We start from the raw sequence: 11304 nt of genomic DNA, 5'->3' as shown, positions 1-11304 counted from the left end.
CCGAATCTATGTTCTATTGCATCGGTAAACTCACGGTTCCCTAACCTATAGCAGCACTACGCGAGAACTAGAGAGCTCAGAACACTAGATAGACACCTTTATTTAAAAGTAAAAACTCTTTAGGTGAAATTTCAGGGTAGTCCCTTCAGGGAGCTTACAAAGCATCTCTGCTATCAATGAGAGCCCTGAAGCTATTACCTAACACAGAATACACAAACTAGCAAGAACATACTGAACAGTTTCAGCTTTCGCTCACGGCTGGCTTAGACACCAATAATAGGAATATTTTTTCAGTTCAACATAAACAAACAAATTTGTAAGGGAAAAAGGACCAGAAGTTGGCCGCACGCCGATTTCGTTCATGCTTGAGTTTAGCGTTTTCATTGCCTTTCGCGGTCTTTGGAGGACGCAGTTTCTGACTACAACTGGGCAAAAACAAAAAAAACAGGGAAAAGATTTCTTTCGAGTTAGCATTAAGTTTTAGAAATTGTAAGTTTTAAGTTCAATTAAGCTCAATGCATAAATGACAAGATAATTGAATTTGGTTTCCATAGAGGAGTTCACGTTCTAATGGGCATTATGGGTAATCAGGGCAACTTAACAAAGACGCAAAGCCGTAAAACAAATGTTTAGCTTTATATTTCCGTTCTGATTTCATATTTGGAGACGAAACAAATACTGTGGACGGAGAAACCCCTCTCCTAGGTTTACCAACGTTTTTGAGCCGATCGAGTAATTGCTGGGGGCATAGGAAATGATCTGATCAAATCTTAGCCGCTCAAGCCACAAAAATAACATCTCCGTTACTCTGATAAGTAGGCTAATGCCTAGCTCAACTTGATCGACTCAAAAACGATAGTAGATGTAGATGTATTTACAGCAAAAGTTTCCTCTCGAAAATGAAACTCAGAACGGAAATATGAAGAAAACCGTATATTTTGCCGCTTTGTTTCTTTACAATCTTGCCCTAATTACCCATAATGACCCTTGCAGCGTGAACTCCTCTCTTACACTTTCAAGTAATGGAATGGAATGGAACTTTATTGCACACTCCCAAAAATGGGTTTTTCAGTGAACAATACAAATACAATAACTATACAATAAAAATACAATGGATTAAAAAAGTGTAACACTATCCTTGTTTCAAAAACTCGTCAAGCATCTTTGCTTTAAGATTTTTCTTAAAGTTTACTGAACCTTTGCACAGTTTTAAATCTTTATCTAATGAATTCCATAAGTTTACTATCCTGTATTGAAATGTCCTCTGACCAGCAACGAGTAAAAGTTTTCATTCAGGAAAATACAGAGAAACGCGGGATTTGTAGCCTTCAACATAAACAAATGAATTCTGAATAAATTTCAGAAGCAGCGTTTCTGGATCTTTCTGGAACTAACCTTTATTCTATTCCCAAAACGTTTTGAACGTTAACGTTGAATCACTTCGCCAAGCGTATGAAGTTTGTCAGACTACTCGCAAACATTTCGAAGTCTTTTACTATCGTGAAGACTGATTCCGGCCACGTTTTCAATTCCTGCATTTCCTCATCAAAGTATTTTTGAAATAATTAGTACACCATCTACCTTTCACCGAATACCTTTTTCTTTCCTCTACTAAACCTTTTACTTTTCTTAAACTTTTGTTTGCTTTCTTCGGTGGATTTTCTGTGTGGACTTTATTCTTTCAGTCGCTCTGGTTGGTTTACCGCGTCATTTCATGCTGGGAATAAATAACTTGATCATAACGAAGGTACAATAAATTTTCCCCTCTTTGAAGAACGTTTTCCATAGATATTTCATAATATTTCAATAAACCCACTTGGCATGTTGGGTAGGCTCGATTTCCAGCCGTTTAGGGTCAGTCTCCAGCCGTGGGCTCCCAACGATGGGGGTAAGGAACGTGGGCTCACAAAGCAGCCGCAAGTCGACTAGATATCGGGGGAACACTCAAAAAGCTTGTAAATCACTCGCTTAACAGCTCATGATTTACAAGCTTTTCTCGTGTTCTCATAACATCCCGCGTGGGTTTATTGTGCCGGAAACACATAGAAAGAGTGGTCTATTTTGAAATAATTGGATTAGGAGCTCGAAATTTCTATTTAAGAAATACTGATAGATTCCATGTTGCCGTGCCGGCCGTTCAAATAAATCACAGATGACGTCAATATGGTAAGAACATCGGGGACACACTCGTCTAACGGCTTGTGTGCCTCTTTTTTGTTCTAAGTACCACATTTTGACGTCATCTGTGATATTTTTACTGAACAGACGCACGGCAACATGGAAGCTATATTTTTTACATAATCAGAAGAAACAAAAGCAAGTTAATGACGCCATCTTTACAACGTCTGTTGAATAAAATAAATAAATGTTGAATGCTTATAGTGGCCCGGTATAGTGGTCGATGTCCTTAGCTACAACTAGCCAGTTCTCAGGCATGTCTGTTCTCCAATAGACCAATTTCAATATATTAGCCTAACACAATAGACCTCAGTACGAGGCTCTGGGGAATAAATACAGAGGGTTTATTCCCCAGAGCCTCGTGCTATGGTCTATTGTGTTACGCTGAATTTTAATATATTGAAATTGGTCCATTGTTAAATGACCTCAGATAGAGTACCGTAGCCAACAAGAGAACGGCATTTGTGAAAGAACGCTAGTATATTAATGTAAATACTTAGTTAGTCCACACGAATCCGGTGAAAACTGTTACCGAAATCGCAAACTCCTCAGAGTGAAGATTTTTGACATCGCCTTTTTGCTGTAAAATGTAATTCAAGAGTTTTTTTTCCGTATAATAACAGCTATCATAAACTCGCGAAGGTCATGGGCTCAATTAAATTTTCAATTTCTTCACCTGATCTTCTCTCGTTGTTTTGTCAACAAAGGAACAATTAAATGGCAACAAAAAGAATGGGAATGGAAATCGTCCAATTCGGAAGCGTAAACAAGGCCAATTTCGCATAATTTTTGGGCGAAACGAAATAATTTTTATATTTCATTGCCAATGTTGTGTTTCTTTTAAAAAATTGCATTCTTTTATAGATCACCACAAGCTTAAGAGGCTTTGAAAACAAATCGTGAATAAATATAATCACATTACCTTAACCTCCCTGCGTAACAGACCAACTCTCTCAAACTTCACGAGCCCTCGGATGGTACTTTCGACCGTGTAACTTGGAATAGGAACTTCTTTCATGTTAAGCAGATTCGGGGGCATTCAATTTTCAAACCAGCCGACCCTGACAAGGTCTCGTGGAAGGCATGATGCAGATCTAAGTCTCGACTTGACAGATCGTGAAAAAAACAAAAACAAAAACAAAAAAACCCACGATTATCAATTTGAAATTATGAAGGTACAACTACAATTTTTGTCGTTTTTCGAGTTTTATAGGTACGGACCAAACTTCATGAGGAAGTCTCCTTCACGTAGAAAAAGGAACTCATGGTTTGAAGAATTGACTGTTAAAAACAGCTATAACAAGTCCATGCAGAATTTGCACTTTTGGTCTCGGGACAATGTGACTTCCAGTTTATCAGTGATGTCCGTGACGTCCATGATAAGGATCGAGAGATCAACTAAACAAATAAACTTTAAACAGTTGTGTTTTAAAAACAGTCACGCCTCGTCACTGAATAAATACAAGCACATTTACTGAAGCTTATTGAATATTTCAGACCATCCAAAGCGAGCATTTGGAGTAATCTCGTTTGGAGAGCTTAAAACACATCGTGCAATAAGAATAAATCTAAACAAATCGTTCTAGCAGAGTATGGTAAATAAAAATGGTATCAAACCCCAAACAAAAGTAAAAATTAGAAAACAACAAGACCTTTGACCTGTTGTGACAGCTGCGAGTCCACAGTCGAATGCTTGACAAAAACGTATGAAGCAAAATAAGTCGAAAGACCAAATTTTAAAGTACAGAACGGGTGACAAATGTACAAACAAAACGAAGGAGTCGGAGTCCTGTTTACGACCAGATTTTTGTTGAGGCAGGTCCATTTTGCAAGTGGCGATGTTTGCTTTTCCATCCTTGATCTGTCTGTGCAGAGCGTTGGCAAAACGGGCATGCCAGAAAATACATCCTCCGGCTTTCAACTCTTTTTAAAAACTGATGTCTCGTCAAAAAAATGCGTCGAGTGTTCATTTTACCCACTAATCTGCCGCCGCGAACGAAGGAACACCTAATGGCAAGTTACAGAGAGGTTGCCATTTGGAAGACGTGTAGAAGCGTGACGCGAGGTCGCCTGAATCACACGAGTGCGCAATGAGTGAATGAGTTACGAATCAAGTGTCATGAGTTTTAAGTCTTGAGCACATAGGTCAGTGGTAAATTGCACTCCGTTTAGTCTGCATAGCAGGTTTAAAACGTGAGAGGACAGCGGGGATGGAAATAATCTCTTACGCAGCTGTTAGACATGTACTTGGATGGCCACGCAACGTTCCTCCCCTCTGTTGGTTTGGAGACGCGTTGCGTGACGCTGCGTATGGGAATGGGTGGAAGAGTCAAGATCCGATTACGGATTAAGGAATGAGTCCCTGGTCTCGTGTATACGCTGTCTGGAGGCCACGTTCGTCCACCTAAAATATAATGTCTCTATAATAATACCAGAGAAAGAAAGTTAGAGCTCGTGAACAATGATTTCAGATTCCCAATAAATTGAAATAACTATCAGTACATGTGCACCGAATAATCAACGTAAAATCTAATTCAATTAATTGGACACACATGAATTAGATGCTGGGTAGACAACTAAACTTAAGCCTTTGAATACTAAGAGAACGTAATCTCGCATATTCACAAGTACAGAATGGTAAACTAATTGGTTTTTCATGTTCAGAGTGTGATTTTTCACAAGCAACGGCTGGTTGAGCGGCCCCAGCCTCGTTCTCGAAGTCTCCACCCTGGCAACGAGATCGCGGCGGCCCAAGCTTGTGTTCATTTTAATTGATCTGTGGTTCAGAGTTTGGTTCGATGTTGCCCTCGTGACCTGGAACCGAAGTCTGGCTGAAGCACCACCTATTCGAGTCTATAGGTGCCCACAACCTGCAGTTTTAATTCTACAGACCGCAGGCCAGGAGGGGAGAAAAAGAGCGAATATTTTACAATCAGTGTTTCAGCCAGAAAATTTTACTTGAGGGCTGAAGTGGCCCCTGAAGACCATTTTCAAGGGGCCAATACGTTAGGAAAGGGGCCAATAAATTGAAAGGTACAGAAGGAAAAAATGTACCAGGGTACCAAGCAAAATAAAACAGTTTATTAGGATCTATGATAGAATTTAATAGTAAGTGCTTTTTGAAGTATCTCTACTCAATAGTTTCTTTTGAATCAGATATTAGAATGAAGGATCCGTGTATTATAAGAGAGATATCGATAGGCATACATGACATAGTCAATGATCAAGGCTTTACAATGCATTATAGGGCGATTTCGAACACGGTAAGCCATTTCGAAATTTCCGATGTGAGAGAAGCAAAGGGGATGGATTGACTTCGTTTCTTATGTTGAATGTTTTAGAAGCAGAGATCTTTCAATATCATTTTCTAGAATGGCATAATGTGTGACAAAATAACGGTTATTGATTGTCAACACAGAGAAATGTAGTTGCCATTATGGCAACTAAACCAGAATTTTTGCTTGGTTACCAAAGATGAAATATTAGTTGCATTGGCGACCGTATCGGTCGCAATTTCGAGCCCTAGGATGTCTTTTAAAATACTATGCCTGTGTTAAGCCTGCAGCCTTCATTTTTCTTGGGGCCATCTCTCATTACGACGCGGGATTCCCGCAATGGCGCGGTCTCGCGGTAACACTGTGCAATTAACAGAGACTGTGACCGACTTTGGTTATTAGAATTTTTTTTTTAATATTAAGCCATTGTTTGCAAATTCATATAAAGTAGTTTCTTCATAATTAGTTGCAAATCCGTACACATTCTTACTAAAAATTTCACCTTGTACAAGTCAACTCCTAACTAATAAAAATTTTAACTTAAATTTAATCTCCAAATTCTAAAGTTAGATTCCTCTTTAAGGGGAAACGAATTTGAGTGCTTAAAGGTCCCTAAACGAAGCAATTGGACAGCACTTGGTGTCCTATTATTTGACCTTTTCGTTTTTATCATCATATTATACACCACAGCACTAATCGCCTGGATCTTCTTCATGTTGGTCCTCCATCAACATCTTCAGTTGAGCCCTTGCACTTTCTAAGAACAGGTCCAAACCATGAAGGTGCTTTTGTCGAGCAGCTCTATCGGCCTGTTGGAAGAAAGGACCACAAGTGTGAACAGTGCAGAACATTGAGAGCCAAAATTGAAACAAGGGAGAAGCAGAAGCAGTTTCCTCTAACGAGAACTTTACTGATTTGAATGTTTGTAGTGATCGATGAGCTTAGTTACATCTAGCTAGTTCTCAGGCATACCACTTAAACTGAGAGAAAGAAATATTTCAAATAAACATAATAGCCCTAAAAATCCCAATTCGCGGGAGACAGACCAGTGGCTATTACGAACAGGTAAAAGCCCTAGGAGGTTAGATAACGAGCACATTCAGAAAAAAAGGATCAATACGGGAAAAAGGCAACAAAAATAAACTGTTGTTACAACGAATATCCATTCGTTAGAATATTAAATACTGTAAGGCCACTAAAACACGTGAATTTATCTACACAAAAGGAAGCCTGCCTCGCACCTCTTGCTTAACTTTTAAGTATTCCAACATTTCTCTCTTCGTTTCATCCTTTATTTCGTGCGCAAACTCTTTTCCATTTTGTCTTTCCTCCTTCACAACCTCTTCTAGTACCATCTACGACAAAACCAGAATGATTTCAACAGAATCAGTACATCGTCAATTTGGCAACAAACAAAAAATGTGGGAAGCACCGTGACCCATTGGTTACGGCATACATGACTCTGGATCGGGTGGTCCTGGTTCGATCCGGCACTGAAGGGGGACATTGTATTGTGTCCTTCGGCAAGACAATTAACTCCCACAGTTCCACTCCCCATCCAGGGGTATCCAGCTGTTTCAAGAAAGGTTGTTACATAAAAGCGTATGGGACATTGCCGGCTGTTGTTATGGGTGGCGATGGTTGATTGTTGCTTGCTGAGGTTCACGGTGACAAGGACAAAGCACGAGTACAAGTGTTTGTGCTGTTTTCTTCTATCACACTGAAATACCTTGAGCTTCGAACAAGCAACAGTAAACCACTATCACCCATAATACCTTTCGCCATGGTCGCGCACGCTTATGCGCTTTTGTTAAACAACTTTTCTCATGATAGCTGTGACAGTGAAATGGGCACCGAATTGTGTGGGAAACTAGAAAAAGTGCTTGAGTGAACTAAAATACTTTTAGAGGAGGTCACTTCATGCTAGAAAGCAAGCAGATCAGCGACTTAGCTTATTCACCCATATTCATCTAGCCTGAGTAGCAAGCGTTCTCCTACCAGCGAATATTTTCCCGCCTGCTGGTCGAGTGAAAACAGGGACGAGAGAAAAAAAATAAAGAATGCGGAAAAAGCTCTTGCGTTCTTACAGGAACGCGGGCTAACCAGGCTAGTTTGGAAAAGAAAAACTTAATCCAATCAAGTAGTGGTGGAAATTACCATCGTTATTCAAGGGAAAATTGTCAGTAATTTCAACGGACTCACTTTACTGGTTTCTCTCTCTTCCTTAATAGTCTCCTCCACAAGTTTCTGTAGCCTTTGCCCTTCTTGGTCTGTTAATGTTTTTATATTTTCCTGTAGAGAATCAAAACAACACGTAATACAGTCAGGTACTATATGACGACTGGAGTTTCCATAAGTTAGCTCTGTATAGTTTCTTAGTCGCGTCAGTAATGCCTATGAAAATACCTGTGGCTCTTTACAGTTCGCGCAATAGTCCTGATGTTATTCATGGAGACAAAAAATGAAAAAAAAAAAAACCAACACACTCCGAAAATACAATTTTTCTCCCAGACGTTTTCTCGAGTTCCCTTCACTGTAATTCGTCAAAATTTAGCCTGTGAACAGGCTTTCTTTTTTTTCGCGCCCTCGCCAAATTTTTTACACCCTCGCCGTGAGCCTGTTTACAGGCTAGTTAAAATTTAGCCAAAATGTAGGACAATTATTTTTTTCAGCGACAAGTCATATTGGAAATATTTACGGCAATAGAAAGTCAAAAAACCAAAACCGTAAATTGCGAATTTACGAAGAACCCGTGTATACAACCCCTTTTATCTCCTGGAAATCTCGTTCTTTTGTAAGAATTCTCGTTAATCAAAGCGCGTAAAAGACTGAAGTCTTGAGCATCGAACACGGCTTTATTTCAAAACTTAAGCCACTATTTTTACAATAACGATCAAGAAAATTTTACCCGTACTTATTACGTTTTGATTGAACTGAAGGTGGAGGAGACGAAAAGTGAACTCTTGAAGAGTTCACTTTTCGTTACTTCATACTGGTTTTCTACAAAATGAAGCCATTACTTTTGGGCTTGCTGTGATCTGTAGTAAACTGTTTAACTTTCTGACACCATGCTAGAATTTCTCTATGATCATAGTGTACCTAAGCGCACATAAACTGACCTTGTGTTCTGATATGAACTCTTCATATCTCCTCCTTTCCTCTTTCCTCGCCATCTCCACGGCTTCAGCCCTCTCCTGCCGTGCATCCTTTGGAGAAAAAATAAAATAAATACTGCAATACTGCAGCTTTACACAAAAGAAGTATTATTTCAATCCCCAAATACTTAAATTAATCAATGCCTACAAGAGAATCCGGTTGGTTAGCAACTGGTTAAGATAGTTGATAATGAAAAAAGTCTTTCTGAAAATGAAATTTAGAAACAAACGAAATAGAAATATAGAAAAATGAGATCTCCAAATGGCAAACACAAAGACAAACACAAGCATGCTCTGATTGCGGTAGAAACCATGTCATAATCATTAGACTATCTAACATCATAGTGCTGTGTTTCAGAAAAGTTTAAAGCAAATCACACTTGTACAAGAAGAGCGCCGAGCACTAACGAGGGCATACGCTTAAGCTACGTGTCACACTTGAATATATCTTTAACACATAAATATCCAACACTCATGAGATATTTCACATACGCCTGCAATATGTACATAGAAATATTCTAAGCCCTTTTTCCTGCGGTCCATTGAGAGGGTAGGCACTTCATTTTGCATTTTTTAGTATATTAACCATTTAAACCAAAACTACTTTGCAGAACTCATGATCTAATAATAAAACTAAACCAAATAGAAGGTACCTCAACAAATTTGTCTATAGCTTCTTTGCTCTTTAATCTTTCTTGATCCAAGTAGGATTCAATTTCTTCCTAAGAATGGAAAATGAATAAAAATGTTTCGTAATTTTACAACTTCGTCAAGAACAAAAACTCTCACAGCATGTAGTTTGATAATGTACATTTTATTTACAAATGGCGGACTCTTCTAACCTTGTGTCTTTGTTTTTCTTCCTCTAGTAAATCATTGGCTTTCTGTTCATTGCGTTTTGTCTCATCCTGTAACGTTCTTTCAAAGCTTTCTTGCTACAAGACAGAAAGTCTATGTATTAGTTTTTCAGAGTTATCTCAAAAGAGGAAGCAAAATCATTGATTTTCAGGAGCTCTCTGGGTAACTAATAAGTCACTGTACAACACAGTAATATGTTTAAACCAATCACAGCAAAGGACACAAGTCTTCCAGATCCACGTCTTGGATCTTTCTGACACATACTTCCGCAACTAATCGTGATCGCTATTAACTGAGTGCTAATATTTGTGCATTTGGCCAGAGTTTAAAGAAACTCTGCCCATATGATACATGTATGATAAGATCGGCAATTATTTTGCTCATCTTAGTTTTAAGAGGTTCATTTACTTTTAAACCAGTTTTCACCTGCTCTTGAAGGAACTCCTGGAATTTCTTTCTTTGATCTTCCAATAGTTTTTCCATCTGAATCTTGTTCTCTTCTTGTTGCTCCAATACGGCTTTTCTTGATAATTCCTTTGGAGTGATATGGAAAGGTTGGTCAAACTTCAAGAAGGAGATGGGAGAGGAGGAGAAGGAGGAGGATATTGTGGAGGAAGATGTGTAGGAAGAGGAAGAGACGAAAGAATAGGTGGAAGAACTAAGAGGATGAAGAGCAGGAGAATGAGGAGCAGAAGGAAGAGGTGGAAATGAAAAAGAAGAAGAGGAAAAGAGGAGGAGGAGGAAGAGGACGAGGACGAGGAGGAGGACGAAGAGGAGGATGAGGAGGAGGAGGAGGAGGATGAGGACGAGGACGAGGATGAGGATGAGGAGAACGAGGATGAAGAGGAGGAGGAGGAGAAGGAGGAGGAGGAAGATGAGGAGGAGGAGGAGGAGGAGGACGCCGAGGAGGAGGAGGAGGAGGAGGAAGATGAGGAGGATGAGGACGAGGATGAGGAGAACGAGGATGAAGAGGAGGAGGAGGAGAAGGACGAGGACGAGGATGAGGAGAACGAGGATGAAGAGGAGGAGGAGGAGAAGGAGGAGGAGGAAGATGAGGAGGAGGAGGAGGAGGAAGAGGAGGACGAGGACGAGGATGAGGAGAACGAGGATGAAGAGGAGGAGGAGGAGAAGGAGGAGGAGGAAGATGAGGAGGAGGAGAACGAGGATGAAGAGGAGGAGGAGGAGAAGGAGGAGGAAGATGAGGAGGAGGAGGAGGAGGAGGAGGAAGATGAGGAGGACGAGGACGAGGATGAGGAGAATGAGGATGAAGAGGAGGAGGAGGAGAAGGAGGAGGAGGAGGAAGATGAGGAGGAGGAGGAGGAGGACGCCGAGGAGGAGGAGGAGGAGGAGGAAGATGAGGAGGACGAGGACGAGGATGAGGAGAACGAGGATGAAGAGGAGGAGGAGGAGAAGGACGAGGACGAGGATGAGGAGAACGAGGATGAAGAGGAGGAGGAGGAGAAGGAGGAGGAGGAAGATGAGGAGGAGGAGGACGAGGACGAGGATGAGGAGAACGAGGATGAAGAGGAGGAGGAGGAGAAGGAGGAGGAGGAAGATGAGGAGGAGGACGAGGAGGAAGATGAGGAGGACGAGGACGAGGATGAGGAGAACGAGGATGAAGAAGAGGAGGAGGAGGAGGAGGAGGAGGAAGATGAGGAGGAGGAGGAGGAGGAGGACGCCAAGGAGGAGGAGGAGGAGGAAGATGAGGAGGACGAGGACGAGGATGAGGAGAACGAGGATGAAGAGGAGGAGGAGGAGAAGGAGGAGGAGGAAGATGAGGAGGAGGAAGATGAGGAGGAGGAGGAGGAGGAGGAGGACGCCGAGGAGGAGGAGGAGGA

At 40.8% G+C, this 11304-nt stretch overlaps 1 protein-coding gene across 2 annotated transcripts in view; it reads right to left on the bottom strand.

The window, feature by feature from the left end:
• LOC145480569 (solute carrier family 28 member 3-like) overlaps nucleotides 1–11304 on the bottom strand; it is a 58024-nt gene that overhangs the window by 37696 nt on the left and 9024 nt on the right. The window contains exons 7-13 of one of the 2 annotated variants that reach the window (XM_081458821.1): nucleotides 9893–10000; nucleotides 9451–9543; nucleotides 9262–9330; nucleotides 8573–8659; nucleotides 7656–7745; nucleotides 6695–6808; nucleotides 3101–6262 (exon numbers count right to left, since the gene is read on the bottom strand). In XM_081458821.1, the coding sequence (XP_081314947.1) occupies nucleotides 6146–6262; nucleotides 6695–6808; nucleotides 7656–7745; nucleotides 8573–8659; nucleotides 9262–9330; nucleotides 9451–9543; nucleotides 9893–10000 (678 nt within the window). In that variant the 3' untranslated portion in view covers nucleotides 3101–6145. Of the gene's footprint in view, nucleotides 1–3100; nucleotides 6263–6694; nucleotides 6809–7655; nucleotides 7746–8572; nucleotides 8660–9261; nucleotides 9331–9450; nucleotides 9544–9892; nucleotides 10001–11304 lie in introns of those variants that run through there. The other variant, XM_081458819.1, reaches the window with a different exon arrangement.

The sequence above is a fragment of the Orbicella franksi genome, chromosome 3, assembly GCF_964199315.1.
Source record: "Orbicella franksi chromosome 3, jaOrbFran1.1, whole genome shotgun sequence".
In the NCBI taxonomy this organism is placed as follows: domain Eukaryota; kingdom Metazoa; phylum Cnidaria; class Anthozoa; order Scleractinia; family Merulinidae; genus Orbicella; species Orbicella franksi.
The sequence above is the reverse complement of the archived record's forward strand: the minus strand, read 5'-3'. Positions and strand labels throughout refer to the sequence as shown.